This window comes from Stegastes partitus, unplaced genomic scaffold (genome assembly GCF_000690725.1).
Source record: "Stegastes partitus isolate 25-593 unplaced genomic scaffold, Stegastes_partitus-1.0.2 Scaffold1963, whole genome shotgun sequence".
Classification (NCBI taxonomy): domain Eukaryota; kingdom Metazoa; phylum Chordata; class Actinopteri; family Pomacentridae; genus Stegastes; species Stegastes partitus.
Window position 1 is genome coordinate 94,564 of NW_007579694.1, and position 19,108 is coordinate 113,671.

Consider the following 19,108-nt stretch of genomic DNA (forward strand, 5'->3'; position numbering starts at 1 on the left):
AGATCTGTATTGAGTATTGTTGAGTAAAATTGATATTGCCCTTAAAAAGGTTACTTAAAATCCACAGTTGCAGTACGAGACATTGCTAACAGACGATTTGGAAAGTAGAATTGCATTAATTCTCAGCACAGTAGGTTCTGCTGATAGTTTCCCCTGATGTTCAGAGGACAGAACAGTTAATGTGCATGTGTTTTGATTGTCTTATTTAGGAATGGTGACCTGGTCAGATGTAATTTGTTGATTTGCTCAGTAGTCCATAATTCATATATACCAAGATGTATGTTTTTGTCTTTTCATTCTGAACCCCACAGTTAACTGGAATTGGACCGTCTGTGCAATAAAGAGTCTTAAAATAAAAATCCATTGATGTTGGGTTGTTACAGACACACCTCGTTTAGTCAACAACATCTTTTGGCTGCTTGTTCTCGTTAAAATACTGCGCAATTGAGTGTGCAAAAATACTATCTGACTGTGAAATCATTTAGTCTCGCCTGCGAAAACAGTTTGGCTGAGGATCACACATACCTGTTAAATAGTTGGGTGACACGTTGGTGCAAACAATAATTACCATCACTTCAATTGCCGACAGGTTTTTAATTCCTTGCTACTGTTTGCAGCACGCAAGCTAAAGAAGATTGGACAACACAAGAACCCAGAAGAGGATCACCCTGTGCAGGATTCAGCAGAGGTCATCCCGAACATCTCCCCTAAATCGGGTCTGAGCTTCAACTCCCAGCTGGTGTTCCTCAACATCCTGGAGTCCATTGAGCCCGAGGTGGTGAACGCCGGACACGACTGTGGACAACCAGACTCAGCCGCCACGCTGCTCACCAGCCTCAACGAGCTGGGAGAGAGACAACTGGTCAAAGTGGTCAAATGGGCCAAAGGATTGCCAGGTAGGACACCGGTTAAAGCAGACGTTTGTTCAGAATAGACAGATTTAGAAGCTACAGTATGTCACATTTCTGCAAATGTTTTATTGTATCTTTTCATGGGACAACACTGAAGAAATGACACTTTGCTACCATGTAAAGTAGTCAGTGTACAGCTTGTACATTAACTGTCCCCTCAAAATAACTCAGTACACAGTCATGAATGTCGAAACCACTGGCAACAAAAGTGAATACACCCCTAAGTGAAAATGTCCAAATTGGGCCCAAAGTGTCAATATTTTGTGTGGCCACCATTGTTTTCCAGCACTGCCTTAACCCTCTTGGGCATGGAGTTCACCAGAGCTTCACAGGTTGCCACTAGAATCCTATTCCACTCCTCCATGATGACATCACGGAGCTGGTGGATGTTTGAGACCTTATGCTCCTCCACCTTCCGTTTGAGGATGCCCCACAGATGCTCAGTAGGGTTTAGGTCTGGCGACATGCTTGGCCAGTCCATCATGTTCACCCTCAACTTCTTTAGCAAGGCAGTGGTTGTCCTGGAGGCGTGTTTGGGGTCGTTATCATGTGGGAATACTGCCCTGCGGCCCAGTTTCTGAAGGCAGGGGATTGCACTCTGCTTCAGGATGTCACAGTACATGTTGGCATTCATGGTTCCCTCAATGAACTGTAGCTTCCCAGTCCCACAGCACTCATGCAGCCCCGGACCATGACACTCCCCCCACCATGTTTGGTTGTAGGCAAGACACTCTTGTCTTTGTACTCCTCACCTGGTTTCTGCCACACACGCTCAACACCATCTGAACCATCTAAGTTTATCTTGGTCTCATTAGACCACAAGACATGGTCTCAGTAATCCATGTCCTTAGTCTGCTTGTCTTCAGCAAACTGTTTGCGGGCTTTCTTGTTAATCATCTTTAAAAGAGGCTTCCTTCTGGATGATAGCCATGTACACCAATTTGATGCAGTGTGGTGGTCTGAGCACTGACTTAGACATTCATGACTGTGTATTGAGTTATTTTGAGGGGACAATAGATCTACACTGTTCTACAAGCTGTACACTGACTGCTTTACATGGTAGCAAAGTGTCATTTCTTCAGTGTTGTCCCATGAGAAGATACAATGAAATATTTGCAGAAATGTGAAGGGTGTACTCACTTTTGTGACATACTTTAATTATGTAAGGGATGCTAATGCTTCAATGTCAAACATGCATTAAGTTACTTTGTGACCAGCTGGTGGCAGCAGAAACAAGTGGTGCACTTGCATATTATCACCTTTAGTGGTGAACTTGTTTCCTACTTCTTTACACATTCAGCAGACGTTGAGCAACATTTGCCTTCTTCTAAGGTTGTGAATGTTTACCTGATGGATGTGACGACTTTTATTCAGTTTCCTTTTTTCTCTGCTTTGCTCCCTCCAACTCCAGAGGGAAACGTCTGGTCTGGGTTTTTTTGGGGGGTTCACTTTGCACACCAGTTAGTGTGAGTTAGTCTGCATTGTGGATTAATGTGAGCGTTTTTAACTTTAAACAGCTGCCTGTTGTGTGACATTGATGACAGCAATGAGGGAGAATCTGACCAAAACAGCAAGCTAAAGAATGCCAATATGCTCCACAGAGAAACTGTGAGAAATTGCAGAGTGATGTGTTAATTTCTGTGGCTTTGTCACTACCAGTACCCCATCATATTTGTCTAACAATTTGATCAGTTTTTAAGATTTAAAAAAAATGACAGCAGCTTCAAATACTGTTAGGAGTCTGAACTTTTTTTTTTTTTTTTTCAAATAATGAATATGATTCCATCTCATACGTGCTTTCAAACCCGTAACACAGTGCAGTGAAACAGCTCTCTTACATTTTTGAGGTGCAACCTGTGTTTTTTTTTTCACTTTTGTCTGATAGGAAAAATGTGGCATGAGGAAAGAAGTGTCACTGTGCTCATAAACTGGGAAACGCAAACTAGAGGGGTTGCAGCACTACAGCCTGATGATTTCTCCTAAATTCTAAGTAGAAAATTTCTCCAGTTACAGGATATCACCCTTCTCCTCCAACCCATAATTAAATGGCTGGGGGAAAAAATTAGATGTCTTAATAATTTTGCAGCACAGCTAGATAATAATATATGGTATACTGTAACCATGAGGACCCTGAAATATGTGGTTCAGACATTTGTTGATACAGTTTTACAGCTGAACCCCATGGGACTTGAAAGTAATGATAAAAAGTTGGCAGTATTGTCCTTCTCTGAGCATGGCATCTGTGCTCAGCTTGAATCTATGTTACTGCGGTTTCTGAACATGGAGCCCCTTGAAATACAAAATCGTTGCCGGGTTTAAAAGGCATGTAATCTTTTAGAAAATGAACAGAAGAAGAGAAGGAATTGTTGGATGTTTAACTTGGTCTTTGAGCTAATCATCAGTGACATACCAGTCCAAGCTGAAAATGTTTATCAAACTCATTTTATTCTACATGTTGCATTTAAAAATCTGTCAAAAAATAAACCTTCTGCTTTAATCAGATCCTGTTAAAAATATATATATATATATGTTAATTAAATAAAAAAAAAAAAAAAGGACCAACAACCAACAGTCAAGTGATGAATATTCAGATACTTTTTGGCTGAACTTCTTTGACTGCAGGCTGTGCTTACAAAGAGCAGACAGGAGACAAATATGGTAAAAAATTAAAACTGTAAGTATTAAAATATCAAGAGTACCCATTTTTTCCAGTAACACTGGTATGCATTTTGTAAAAACCCTGCACATGTTGATTACATTTATTTTCCTCTAATTTTTATAAAATCGAATATCAAATATTTATTTATTTATGAATTTTAACTGTGTCACACTACACAGAGCACATAGCACAAACACAAAACACACTCTGCTCTTCTAGACATGATTGTGCTTTTTCCACAGAGATGAAGGGCTTTATGCTGTGAGTAAAAAATTTAACCAGAGCAGAAAGCTTTGGTTTTCAGAGTGTTAAGGAAGTGGATTAGTAACCAGAAGGTTGCTGATTACAGACTAGATACTGACATCCCCATTCTTGAGATTGGTCTTTCTGTATGATTCCTGAAAAGAAAAACTTAACCAAAGTTACACATTTAGATTGCTTATTTCTTTGTCCATTCTATCCGAAGGTAGAGGGAAAAGTAAATTTAATTATATAGTACATTTCATACATAAAGGTAACGCAAAGTACTTCACATAGTGCATTGAAATGTGTAAAATAGAAAAACATGCAGCATTCAGGTTAACATGAAAAGGACAGAAAAGGTAAAAGATTTACAAGAATAAAATGGTCAGAAAATGGTAACTTTGATAACAGTGCAGACAAGTTTCATTTATAGAATAGAGCACAGTTTGGCATATCTAAGTCCCAAGAGGAACTGATTTTAGCAGTGGGCAGCAAAATGGCTAAAAACCATTTCACTACAATTGGTCTAAACTGCGGACACCACTAGCTAAGCTGCAAATCAAATAAATGAAACATATCCAATATTATATCATTTCTTTTTTTTTTCTTTTTTTTTTCTTTTTTAAATAAAAGCCTGTTCATTTACCAGTCCTGTTGAGATTTTAGTTGATGTCATCTGCAAAGCGTGTTATGACATCCAGAGCATCAATTAGTCATTACGAAACACTGCCACATAAAGGAAAGTATCATCAGCATAGCTACAGAGTGATGCCATGCCTCCCAGTGATTCCACCATAGAGAATTTTGTGGATTGAAAAGTAGTGGCACTAAAACAGATCCCTGAGGAACCCCACAAGTCCAAGAGCTAAACTCACCAGGCTTCCAATGATGTATCTGAAGCACGGGAGACACTAAGCTGGTCTACAGACAAGAGAAAACTTAACTGGCTCAGCTGTAGCGTCATTACCACATTGGTGAGCTAAAAGATCTTGCAGAGAATGATGGATCGATATACTGCTGGATCTGGATTGGCAAAGGAGTATCAGGTTTAGTTGGAGCGAAATGCCCCCAAACACACAGATGGACCAAAAAGAGACACAAGGAGAAGAGAAAGAAAAGGCAGAAACAATATGGCTGAGGGGGAGGTACAGCCGGGACCATGACAATAGGAGATAAACCCATTAAAACTGTTCCAGAGTAGCCGGTGCGTTTTCTCAGTGTACTTACAATGGGTTCTTTGATAGATTTTGGGTGATTTTACACGGTGTTCTGGTAAGGTCTGGTAAGAATTCATGGTTCTGTTAGTACAAAATACACCATGTTAAAATTGTGTTATATTTTATCATTCCAAATGTTTGTCCTTCAGGTTTTCGAAATCTCCACGTGGACGACCAGATGACAGTCATTCAGCAGTCTTGGATGGGGGTGATGGTGTTCGCCTTGGGATGGAGGTCGTACAAGAATGTCAACGGCAGGATGCTTTACTTCGCCCCAGACCTCGTCTTCAATGAGTATGTACAGCTCCTCAGGATCATCACTTTCATTCATTTTCCTCCTTAGGTGTTTTGTTGTTGTTGTTGTTGTTGTTGTTGTTACTGTGAAATTGGGCCTGCAGAGTGAAGCTGTTTCTGATCTGAATATTTCATCAACAGTGGTGAAGTCTGTGTGAGTGTTAGTGGGGAATACTAATGGCTACAAATTCCTATTTAGATCCATCAAATGTTTACTGTCACAGAAATCTGGGAGTAGATAATGCAGCTTAATTGTTATCTCTTCAGTGTTTAGCGTGGGTGTAATGTGGTGACATACAGGGTACAGGATCTTTTACACTTTACATTTAAATGTGCTATTCAACTCTAAACATGTAGAATTTAATCTACATTACTGTGTATAAGTTCTTTTTTGCATGTCCACATCCACAAAGCTGTTCAAACAAGCTTTGTGTTCACTGATAATAATTTGTCAAGTTTTCATAATGACAGAAATGATTTACATTATAACTCTAAACAGTTTTTGATAGGATACAAAACCTGACTTTTTTTTATTTTATTTTTTTTTTAAAGTGCAACATCTGTATATGTTACATACTACATTTGGTCCTAATGAACCCTGAATTTGCATTTGAATGTATTTTATTGGACAAGGGAGAATTATAGTTTAGATTTTATAGCTCCATAACTGAGTTTTTACATCCATGTCAAAATAAACCGCTTTCATTCTCATCAAACCACAATACACGATAGGTATGAAAGCACGATGAAATACACATAGCAAAAAAATAATCACTGATTGAATCCCATTTTGTCGTTGTGGATTTGTGCTGAGCAAACTTGTGCAGAATAAGTAAAGGTTTGTTTTTTTCCCCCAAGTAATTGTTCAAATTATCCAAGCAGACAAACATCAGGAAATCGAACAAAAATAGTCTCTAATATTGATTAAACTGTTAATTTGGACACTTAATCACAAAAGCCCGACTTTGGAAATAGTACATTAAATAAATTAAGCTATTTGCATGTAATTGTGTGTAGAATTTAGCTGTTAGACGGCTCTGCGTCTGCTGTTTGGGCCAAACTGTGTAAGTTAATAAATGAGGAGGTCCATTAGTGTGCTAGTTTTTGTGGACAAAAATATGTTGGTTATTGCTTTAATCTTTAAACTAATGCATCTACTGTGGAGCATTGTGTTTGCCTTTTTTTTGTTTTCTTTTTAATCACTCATACCATTCTATTTGTGACACAAGCACGTAAGCAGTAATTGTTTTTTTTGTACAGGTGTGTCTTTTTTTTTTTTTTTTTTCAAAGTGTGGTTGATGGAAATGTTGAGAGCCAGTGCATTAGGACAGTGTAATTAAAAAGCCCCTCCAACCCTCCAACAATTTAGCACAGCACTTCCATAAAGTTGACAGACAAGAGAAAGACATTGGTCAAAAATGAAGCAGCAAAAGCAGAAGTCCTGACATTCAAACAGCTCTTTTTCTTCATTGTAGTTTCAGTTCCCATCAGCCGGAGTAACTGTAATCCTTTGCTAATAGAGATTTTTTTTTTCTTTTCCCCTGCAAAGCACACAAAAAACAAAGGCATCATGCAAAAGCGCTGCTCGAAATTTCATCACAGTCGTGGGATATGTGTGCTAAATGTCAACTGATCCGGCAGCTGAACAGGTTGTTTTGAATGTGATGTAAATCTAAAACTGTACACTGGAGCACAGAATGTCACGGCACTGATGTGTTCAAAAGTCTTTTCAAAATCTTTCCACAACCTTATCCCCAGTCGAAATCCAAATCCTGCAAACTAAAGGTATAAAAATAGCGTTCCATTAATTCTGTTGTTTTTCAAGGTGTAGTGGATCAGCAGCTCAGGCTTTGAGACCTGAATCGGGGCAGGTGCAGAACATACAGCCCAGATATGTGGATAATTTGAGATAACTGAAAGAAATATGAGTAAAAAGTGGGCTTTTATGTTTTTATTTGTCGCTTACCTTCTCCTGCCAAGTCAAGTCTTACGCTCAGGAGTAGTACAAACCCCAGTACGGTCATTGTAGCTGAAGACTAAATGAAAAATTGCCTAAACACTTGTGTGGTTTTTCCACCAAACATTTAATTGTTCTGACATACCTTATTTTATCATTACAATCTCCTCAGTTCTGTGGTTTAATTAAAGGTTATTAACATGAGAGGAAGAATGTACTGTGGAGTTTATCACAATAGAAAAAGTCAGTTGATCGAGGAGACGGTTTGTATGCAGGGAGTCGCACAGACAGTCTTAGACGTTGGTATGACTTCCCTTTTTGGGAAATATTTGAATATTATGATATTTGAGAAATGTTAGTGTTCTTGCCAAGAGTTAGATGAGAAGATTAATGACACGATTCTCATATTCATGCCGTAAACACCCCACTCTAGCACAACATTAAAACCGCATGCCTAATATTGCGTAAACCGCTGCCAAAACAACTCTTGCATGTCAAGGCCTGGAGCCCACAGACCTCTTAAGGTGTCTTGTGACAACAGGCCCTAAGACGTTAGCAGTAGATCCCTTAAGTCCTGTACATTGCGAAGTGAAGCATTAAACTTGTTTTACCAGCACATCACCCTGATTGAAATCTGGGAATTTTGCAGGCCAAGTCAACAACCTGAACTCTTTATCATGTTCCTCAGACCAGTCCTGAACTAATTTTGCAGTTTGGCAGAAAGCATTTTAATGATAAAAGAGGCCGCTGCCAACGTGGACTGCTGTCGCCATTGGGGAGTGTTTGTGGCATGCATCACTGTTTAGGTATAAGTAAATGCAAGCCTCAAGAACTTTGCCCAGAGCATCAAACTGCCTGCACCAGCTTGCCTACCTTCAGTAGCCTACCTTCTTGCTATCATCACTTCCCAGGAAAATGACGCACTTGGCCATCCACATGATAAAAAGAAAATATGATTCATTAGACCAGACTACCTTCTTCCGTTGCTCCATGGTCCAGTTCTGCCCATTTTAGGTGTTTTCATCAGTGGAGAGGGTTCAGTATCTGATGCACTTTGTGCTCTGATGCCTTCCTATCATCAGCTATGAAGTTTTCAGCATTTATGTGCTACAGTAGCTCTTCTTCGGGATCAGACAACACCGACCACCCTTCACTCCTCGTCAGCCACTGAGGAGATGCTCTTACCCAGTTATCTAGCCCTCACAGTTAGTCACTTCTCAAAGTTGCTCAGATCATTAAGCTCACCAATTTTTCCTGCTTCCAACACATTACCTTCAAGAACTGACTGTTCACTTGCTGCCAAATATATCCCAACCCGTGACAGGTTCCACTGTAACGAGATAATCAATGTTATTTGCTTCACCTTGTCAGTGGTTTGGATGTTGTGCCTGGTCATTGTGTAAGGTACAGGAAGCAGCCAGGTAGCTTAGCTTAGCATACAGACCCAAAATACCTGGAAACAGACCGGTGAATTGCCATTTTTATGCTTTCAATAGAAATTAATTAAACAAGCTGGTAATTGTTGAGCTATGGAGGTGGGTTTTGTTACCACTGGAAAGATCTATGCTAGCTCTGCCATCCTCAATTTTCCATCTTTACGCTAAGCTAAGTTAAGCTAATTGACTGTTCACAGCGATTACGTAGGGTGCAGACATTCGAGCGATATTAATCCTTTTAATTTGTGGCAAGAAAGTGACTGAATGCAAGACCGTTGAACAATTTCTTTAATTAAGCGTACACTTTGCAAACTGGCTGTTTTAAGGTCGTTAGTTTTCTATTTCACCCGGTTGGTGCATATTCTACATTTATACAACTGGATATCTGAAAGTCTGCATTGATTTCCATAGAGATGAAGAACATTCGGCTCTCTATTAAGCTCCATTTCACATCTCTTTTTCTTTCAATTTTTGCTCTCTTGGTGACATTTCTATTCTAATTCCTAAAATGTGCTTCATTCCAGCTTAATCTTCACAGCATATGAATGCAAATATGTTACAAACTGTCATTTTCCTGATTCATAAAAAAAAAGGCAGAATGATTTCATGTTGGAAGAGATGTCGAATTTTGATGATAATTTCTCTTGTTCACCCTTCGTTCAGGTTTCAAGCCAATGACAGATGATGGAATTCTACTGTAACAGAGCTGTGTGTTTTTAACATCTTCCATAGATGTCAAAAGAAATCTGTATTGTTGTAATGTAATTCACAGTCAGTGGTACAGATATGGATTTAACCTCTTGACTTTCTTTTCTCTTCCGAAGTCATCCATTTAAGAATAAATGTCAGACGCGTGAAGCAATTTATCCTTCACCTCGTGTGATTTGAACATTCCCACTTGTCCACGTCTCTCACCCTGACCTTTTTATCTCCACAGACATCGGATGCATATTTCCAGCATGTATGAGCACTGCATAAGGATGAGACATCTTTCTCAGGAGTTTGTGTTGCTGCAGATCACCCAGGAGGAGTTCCTCTGCATGAAGGCCTTGCTCCTCTTCAGCATCAGTAAGTACTTGTCCTGTGTGCTGAGTATCAAAACATCAACCCCTTTACTTCATCCCAGAAGCGGACATGCAGCACAGAGAATAAGGTCAGACATGTATCTGCTGAGCATTTAGGCCAACCAGTTTCTTCTGTTTTCATCAGTTCCAGTTGAGGGTCTGAAGAATCAGAAGTACTTCGATGAACTGCGTCTCACCTACATCAACGAACTCGATCGCCTCATTAACTGTCAAATGACGACAAATTGCTCTCAGAGGTTCTACCAGCTCACACGACTCCTGGACTCGCTCCAGATGGTGAGTTACACTGCTTCTGATATTCTCAAGTTAAACTGCTGTGGCGCTCACACATTCACGGAGGGAAAGGATACGACCGTGTCTCAGCTAGAATGCAGCCTAAGTTATCTGAACATGTGGGTGCATTTTTACCTCTGGACAAATTGGAAACAGAGTGTAAAGACTTATTACATTACACTAAAACATTTCTTGGCAAAATATTAGTATTGCATGCTGTGTTTGTAATAGCACACGGAAAACCAAAATGCTGCCTTTACACTGGTACAAATAGGATCTGATAACTGTACTTCAGGGTAGAAAAGGCCTAATGGACAAGTTGACTATGATTCACACCCTCCTGGCTCGTTTCCTAAGCCAGGCCGCTTGTTTTAGGAAAGAGCATTAGCTGCTTGTGTACCTTATGTTTTTGTGACTCATGTTTCCTGAGTCATTGTCAAAACACTGCTTGTAGCATACTTCACTGAAATTATGTCATGTATTCTTGTCTTCTCTTCTGTTTCAGACGGTGAAGAAGCTCCATCAGTTTACATTTGACCTCTTTGTCCAGGCTCAGTCGCTCCACACCAAGGTCAGCTTTCCAGAGATGATTGGAGAAATAATCTCAGTACATGTACCAAAGATCCTGGCAGGTTTGGCCAAACCAATCTTGTTTCACAAGTAGGATTTTTTTTTTCAAATCAAAAAATGACTCATCTTTGCTGCCACCATAAACTTTAACAAAGGCTTTGAACTGTTTCCCCACATCTTCAATCTGATTGCTTTTAGCCCTGTCCTGTAATAATTATTTTATTGCTCAAGTTTTTTTTCCCCCCCTTTTAGCCATAATTGAGCTTGTGTGTTCAGGACTGTTAAAGCTTTTATCCGAAGAGCTGCAAAGCATCACCTGTTGACAGCTCTGCAGTTTCTGAGAGGAGGGTTTTTGTTTTCAGATGGAGCAAAGATGCTACTTTACATACACAGAAAGCCTGTAAATCGTGATTACAGCAATCTACAAGTAGCAAGGTTAAAAACATGATGTTTTGCATGTGACCTTCATTATACATATACTTGACATGGTAATCATACATCCAAGAGATGGCCTTAAGAGCAGATGAGAATTGGATCACAGAAATAAACAAATACTTGTTTTTCAGAAACTTACCGAAAACTGTTTTTATGGAAGTCTGTGTAATGCTTTGCAGTGCTTGGAAATAAATAGATAGGTATGAAGCTTACATTATACATTTATTTTTGATTATTTTACAAATGCTTAATAATCTCTCGGTTTAATTTTTCATTGTTCACATTTGGGCCGTTGCTGCAGAATTACAGAAATACTCCAATAATGTTTTTTCGGCTTGGGTTTTTGCTGTACCATTATTGCCTGGGAGAGCCTACAGCCGCATTATGTATTACATAGCACATCTGGCCATGCAATAATTGCTTGGCCTCAATAAAGTGCTAACATTATTATAATAATGTTGCCTTCAGGCTAATTTAAATTTGCTGGCACACTGTCTGGCCATTTCTTAATTTATCTGTTCATTTATGAGCCTGTGGGCTTTATGTAAGGATTTGTATCATTACATACATGCATGCACAAACACACACACAAACACACACACACATGCGCACACAAATCTGCGCTACACAGAGTGGACCATTAAAGTACACCTGCTAACAGTGGACCAGTGTTTCTGGTCATTTAAAGAAATAAAAATTCAATAGAAAATGTAGTATTAGTATGTATTAAGTGTTGATTTATTCTATCTAGGCATTCATTAATTTAGCTATTCATTCAATTATTGATTAGCCTATGAGCTATATTTGAGGATTTGTATTATTACATACATAAATGACACACATTCAAATCTACCTTACAAAGAGTGGACCATGTAGGTCCACTGCTCACAGTGGACCACTTTCCAACATTTTCTTTTAACTGTTTTTGTCTTAATTAAAGTCCAAATATGCAGTTTTGCTTGTGGATTTAATATGTCTAGCTCATTCATTTATCTAATCATTTATTCAATTATTAGCCTATACGCTATATTTGAGGATTTGTATCCTTACATGCACACACACACACTGTTTCAAAATAAGATAGCCAATAAATTGTTGCATTGTCCGATGTAGTAAATAATGCAACTGCACTGTTGGATCAAAAAAAAAAAAAAATGGAGTATCAGAATACTGAGACATTTTTGATTTATGTCCAAAAGCAAAATTCAGAAGCAACAATCCAAACAAGAACAATTAAAAATTAAACTCAGAGACAATTATCCATGTGTGTAGTAATTAGAAAAAAAACAGATAATGAACATTTCAAAGGCATTTTCATCATCATTCTGTTGGTGCAAATGGAGCAAAGAACAGCAAAGCATTACACAGGCCGCTACCGTTTGTGGAGCTGAGTGTAGTTAAAAACAACTTGAGAGGTGTATTTTTATTTTAACCTTTTTTTTCTGGCCTTACTGCTAACCCTGAGCTATTACTACGACAATCAGTGTAGATTTGGTAGTCAGGTGGTATTACAAGTGTACGAGTGACTTGATATGCTGCATTATATTTCCTGTACACTAAACCTAGAATATTAGTGAGGTGAATGAAGTTCATTGTTCAGTAGTTGTAGTGCTGCAGAGTGCTCATCAAATACACACTCTACAGTAGCTAAATTTGATATCTCGATGAAGTCAGAAAAAGGGGAATTACAGCTATCACTGACAGACTCGCATGCTTTTTAGAATCTGCGGTCACAGAAAAAAAATAAAAAATTCCTAGTTTGGATTGTTGCTAAATAATTCTGCCAGCAGTCAAAAGCAGCTGTAGCAGTCGTACAAGGAAAACCTCACATTGTGCATGTCGAGCATAAATAATGATCATTACTATTTACTCTTGTCTGCTTCTAAAATCAGATGTCACACATGATCAATAGTACAGTTTTTTGTAAGTATACCCCAGCGTAAAATTTCAGCCAACAATCATTAAAAAAAACAACTTTTTTGTAAATGAAAACACTGTAAAGGGTAAACTGTGAGGAACTTTTACACATGTTGCCTTAAACAGTACAATCAGACAGAACACGCTGCTTGCTTCTTGCTACTTTTCATAATGTTTGCAGCAAATGTGTTGAACTGATATCTTTATGTTGTCATTTTTAAAGCATTAACTTAATATTTTGTGGGCCAAGATGGTTAAACAGGTACTTTGTTGGAGCAAAGCAAAAAAAAAAAAAGAAAGAAAAAAAAGCTTCTTTCTCCACAACACAGCTTTAAAATCAGTTTGGCTTTTTTTCCAGAATGAGATGATTTTACAGTCCAATTCAATTGTACCAGAAATTCCTGGTGAACGCTTCATGACAATTCGAATTCACAATGCAGCTGTTACTTGTTGTGTCGTTTTCTGCATGCCAAACTGTCTGTGTAAATATAGTGCCTTTGAGTTATGAGTTTACCGTGTAACAGCCTGGATTTGGCAAAAGAAAAAAAAACAAAAAAAGCGCCTTAGAGGTAAAACAAAGGAACAAGAAGAATTACAAGCTTGATAAAGCATTAATAAACTAACAAAAAGTCATCAGCACTATGTGAAGTTTCTTCACTCACAGTGTTGACAGCATCATCCTTTGAGCAGCGGCTTGCAACAGCAGGGACAGGGAGACTTGTAGGGATACGAGGAAGAGAGGATGGCACCAAATACAGGCAACTACCGAAGGAGAACTTGTTTCCGAGTGCCAGAGATATTAGATTAAGGCAGTAATGTTCCACCAGGGCAACAAATCTAAAATTTAAGCCAACTCAAAACTGGAAGGCCCTCAGATGTAGAATGTGAAAGTCCTTGACTGGCCCTGCCAACCGTCAGAGATGAAAACCAAGAAAAAAATCTGTGGAATGCCTTGAAGATAACTGATCCCAGATACTCGGGCTGAAAAGTAATAATGCATGAAGTTGAATACAACTGTCAGTTTTGAAATTTTATTTAAAAAACATAAACCAAATGGCGGAACATAATGCATTTCGTGCATTGACTCGGTCGACATGACTCAGAATGTAATTTTAACTGAAACGGCGTCTTTCAGTAAATGAACATAAATCGTAGCAGATCATAACTTCGAACAATCCAGCTGCTCTGTGTTCATCACAGACTCAACTTCTGTGGCTTACTCTGCAATGTTCAATCACTTTCAGCAATGTTTTATAACTCTGTAAATTCAACTGTTTTTAATGATTCTACATTCTTCTACAAGCTTGTAGATGCATGCATCATGCGTTTGTATAACTGTATGTGTAACTTTTAGCTTTACAAAACCAATGTGTGGACATCCATATATCCCTTCAATTATCTGTTTATTGTATACGGACTCGTAGTGCCATTATTGTTAAATGCACAGGACTTTTATCAGAAGGTGCAAGAACATTTTGTTGTACAGTACAGTGATGAGTTGACTCTGATGGTCACTTTCACAGTTTCTTTTGTAACTAATTCATTCATAAACTTTACTGAAGTGCGTAGAGTAGATTGCTTCATCTGCACATGAATTTGTCATGTCTTCAACTTGTCTTTGAATATTTTCCCTACGAAAGCGGGAACAAAAGAAATCCAGTGTCTATGCACAAGTTCATGTGATTTGTGGGACTCGTCCCATCGATGCATTGCACCCCGATGTTGAAATCAGAAAGTGATGAAACTACACAGAAATCAAATAAAAGGAATGTATAAATAAATAAATACACCAAAAATATAGTTTTCACGTGCAAAAATAATAAGCTAATTTGAAGTATTAGAATTTTCTTGATTTTTTTTTAACATCAGCACTTTTGATCTGAAATTCAGAAGCACGTTTATCCAGCCCCTTTACATTTCCTGAATGCACTACATTGTTGCAGCAGTTCTGATTTTGTTTAATTAAATCTGATTCTAAATAATGTTGTAGTTATTATGTTGTTTTAGTATAATTATGCATTAAATGGGGGAAATATGAAACGCTTTACCGTTGGGAGTGCAACCTGCGCATCAATGAGCCACATAGATGCTCGTGTACATTTTTAATACTTCTATGATTGATTCAGCTACAGTGTTTGTATTTTGTCAGTGGATAATAGCTGGTATGTGCCCAATGTACTGCATATTAACACAGTTCTTTGTACAGGCTACAGTAACTGTATATATTGATTAGTTTAATGTCTGTTTTGGTGTCTAAACACTTGACTTTTAAAGTCAGCTCTTGTATGATTTCTATCTTTTGTGACCTGTGTTTTTCAATATGTGTGTTTTTCAAAGATGTAAAGTTGCATCATCTTTTAAAGGCAATTAAAATAATTCTGACTCTAAAGATGCCACGACTTTCTTTGAATTTTAAAGCAATTTTACAAGCGCTGTGAAACAGTAGTTGTGCAAATTTTAGTTCATGTTTTGTTCATTCTTGAGCTATACACTGAACAACATTATCACGGGGAATAGTAAGTAAGCATTGAATTATATTTATTAGGAGAAAAACAATTATGACTATCAGGTGGTGGCACATTCCCTAAAGCATGAATGGAAAACGTTAGCAAGGCAATGTTTCAATGAGAACACACATTCTTTTCTTCTCTTGTGTGCGTGCCACTGTTTGAGAGCCATGTGCTTTGTGGTAAATTAATTTACTGAAGCTCAAGGACATATAATTTGGATTTAAACTGTCGTGGTCATTTCCACCAATCCCTGTGCCAGCCATCCGCCTTTTCCAGCCCTGAGGCTGTGGATGGGCCACATCGAGGCCCGGGCTGGTGGGGTGAAAAGGGCCAAGGTGAGGAGGGAAGGCTTGGGCCGGGCAGTGGAGGCTGGAATGTGGTGGGAGGAGTGGATGGCAAAATAAATACAATGTCCAACTGCAAACAGGTTTTTAATTCAGATAATCAGCAAGTAGTTTTAGAAACTAATGTGTTCGTCTTTTGAAGTTATAGTGTTTTGTGTGACGGCCCAGTGTCAGCTGCTGCCATGGAGGCCCAGAAAATCCGTTTACCTGTGGGTCCCTGAAGCCATCAGGACGGCCCATAAATCTCAGACATCCCTCTCTTGCTGTCTCTCTCATTCATTCTGTTACCTTTTTGTCACCTCACATCCCATCACTCATTCACCCCTACACTACTGATACTACTGATAGTCACACTCCATACTTATAAGTGTTTGTTAAATGGTTTGCTTTTAGCCCTGTGATAGACTGGCGACCTGTCCAGGGTGTCCCCTGCCTTCGCCCTAAATCAGCTGGGATAGGCTCCAGCCCGCGACCCTCGTGAGGATTAAGCGGTGTGTAGATAATGGATGGATGGATGGATGGATGGTTTGCTTTTGGTTATAATAAACATCTTTATTTTGAGGTAAATCTGTGTCCCTTCCCATATTTGTTATAACTCCCGAGCCAGGTTATGACGTTTGTTTCAGAGGTCAAACGTCATGGAGCCTCATGAACAGTCCTGAAGGCTGGTTAAGGTTTAGAAAAGATGACAGTCATGATCTGACTGTATAAACCAGTTTATTCACGAATTCAACACTGCAAAGACACACACCAGAAAAATTGGAAAAATGTTATTGCTCTATTGATGGAAATGTTACCGTTGTTGGATCCAAACATAAAGTTTTATGGCCTCACAAGATAAAACCATCTAACTATTGATCTGATTTTTATGCTGGCGCCACCATCCCACGTCATCACCAGTTCACCATGTCATACTTAATGTTTGACTAAATACCCACAAGATTTTATTAGCCTTGGATGTTCTATATTTTCCATTAACTATGATGCCAAATATAACTCTTTAAAATCATTAATGTGATTGTGAGCATGATGCTGAGGTTGTCACTCTGCTCTAAGCACCACTGTGCATGTTTATAGCCTCATGGAGCCACTAGAAAGGCTCCTCTCGGAAAATATCAGTTAAAAGGGCAGCGCATAGATAAAAAAAACTATTGTTACAGTCAAGCTTTTCAACCGTCATCAAGTGGTTCACTCCTCATTCTCAGCTGACATTTATGTGGAGTGGCATGTTGGGCCCCATCTTATTAATGCCATCCACATGCTTCCAAGTGCAAAATAAAACCCATCCATCCATCCATCCATGCAGTCAACCATTTCCTCCCACTTACACTTTTAACTTTTCCTTCTTTCCTCATGGAGATCCCAGAGCGTTCCCAGGCCGGATGAGATATGTACACTAGAAGCTCATAGAATTGTAGAAAAAGTTGTCAAAATAGTCTTATTGTATTTTATATTGATAATTATGGTTCATAAAAACCTGAAATTCAGTACATCAGATCAATCAAAGAAGGATTTACAATACAGAGATGTCCAACTTCTAAAAAACAAAATATGGTTATGATGAATACATTTAACACTTAGTTGAGTCTCCTTTACCACAAACGAATGCATCATTTGAGCGTGGCATAGAGGTAATCAGCCTGTGCCACTGCTCGTCTGTGTTTTTGAGTTTTTAATCTTCCTCTTGACATTACCACGATGGGGTTCAGGTCAGGTGAGCTGGCTGCCAATCAAGCACATAGTTAGCGAACCACTCGGTGCTAGTTTTGGTTCTGTGCTCAGGTGTTCAGTCCTGCTGGAAAAAGAAATCAGCATCTCCAGAAAGCTTGTCAGCAGATGAAACCATGAAGTGATCTAAAATGTCCTGGTAGACTTGAAACTCAGTGGACCAACAACAGCAGATGACCTGAGGCCCCTAAATCAGCAAAGACTGAGGAACACCTTGGATTCGGTTCCTCTCCACTTTTCCTCCAGACTCGGGGACCTTGATTTCCAAATAAAATGCAAAATGTGCTTTCACCTGAAAAGAGGACTTAAACCACTGATCAACACTTCTTCTTCTAGCCCAGGTAAGACCTTCTGATGTTGCTTCTGGTCCAGAAGTGGCTTGATATTGGTAATGTAACAGTTGTAGCCCGTTTCGTGAAGACGTCTGCGCTTGGTGTCTCTTGATGCACTGACACGGTGTCATTTTAGTCACTTGTATCTGCGGTCCAAATCTTTCAGTCACAAGTATTTGTTGTTCCAACCCATTACGTCTCTACAACAGAACGGCATCATGAACCAGCCAAGTACACACTATAATGGAAATAATAACAGATCGATTGAGAGTGAAGTTACATATGAACCATTTTAATCACATAGTACCACACATCTGCGACTCATAGAGGTAATGAAGCTGTCAATGTTGGCTTGTGGAACGTTGTCCCACTGTTCCTGAAGGACTTGGTGAAGTTGAACATTCTAGGTGAAGTTTTCGAACACATCCTTCCAGATTTGTCTAAAAACGATTTCTTAAATGGAAAATGGTGGACTTGTGGACATTCAGCTGCCTGGCTAAGTCTTTGACCTTTTGTGATTTGAGTAAAATTGCATTTAAAGGTGACCTTTTACAGCCGCTGGTCAGTCTGTAATGGTGACGCCGTCTGATCTCTGTCCTTTTAAGCCAAACCTGACTGGAGTGATGATTAACTCCATGGTTGGGAATTTGTCACCAGTTGAACGGCTCAAAAGTCTATTTGAACCATTTTCCCAATCATAACACCAGAAATGAACTTTTTTTTTCTAAGTCAGGAAAAAAAAAAAAAACATTTCCATTATAAAACTTCTGACGAGTGAATAAGTTGTTCACAATCGTATTTATTTTCAATTCCCCTTTCCCCTGTTGATTTATCGAGGTCCAGTCTGGACAAAGGTATTATTCGATTTCATTAAATGTTTCCAAATTAAAGCCATACTAAGATGTTACAACCTGTATAATTCTTGTGTAGCGACTGGGTCTCCAACACCTGTAGGCTGTGAAAAATATAATTGCTTCCACCACAGCAAATGTGATGAACCTTTTGAATAAACCCGACTCCGTTCTGCAAGCTACAAATTAAAAAGAATAATTAAAGCCGCAAGCGGCGATGGACGGGTCCTCGCCCTACGCTTGTCGGCCGTCGCGCACGGCGGGGTGTGGCGCAAACCTGCTCCAGGCACGACTGTGATGTGGCATGTCGACTTTGGGGCAGATCAGAGCAAGTGCGGCCTAGTTA

At 39.0% G+C, this 19,108-nt stretch overlaps 1 protein-coding gene across 2 annotated transcripts in view; it reads left to right on the forward strand.

Moving 5' to 3' along the window:
* The window catches only part of LOC103373366 (androgen receptor-like), a 28,527-nt gene extending 13,141 nt beyond the window's left edge, over window positions 1-15,386 (forward strand). For both annotated transcript variants that reach the window (XM_008303238.1, XM_008303239.1), the window contains exons 4-8: window positions 618-896; window positions 5,180-5,324; window positions 9,655-9,785; window positions 9,927-10,078; window positions 10,581-15,386. In XM_008303238.1, coding sequence (XP_008301460.1) covers window positions 618-896; window positions 5,180-5,324; window positions 9,655-9,785; window positions 9,927-10,078; window positions 10,581-10,739 — 866 coding nt within the window. In that variant the 3' untranslated portion in view covers window positions 10,740-15,386. The remainder of the gene's footprint in view (window positions 1-617; window positions 897-5,179; window positions 5,325-9,654; window positions 9,786-9,926; window positions 10,079-10,580) is intronic.
* The last annotated feature ends 3,722 nt before the right edge of the window (window positions 15,387-19,108 follow it).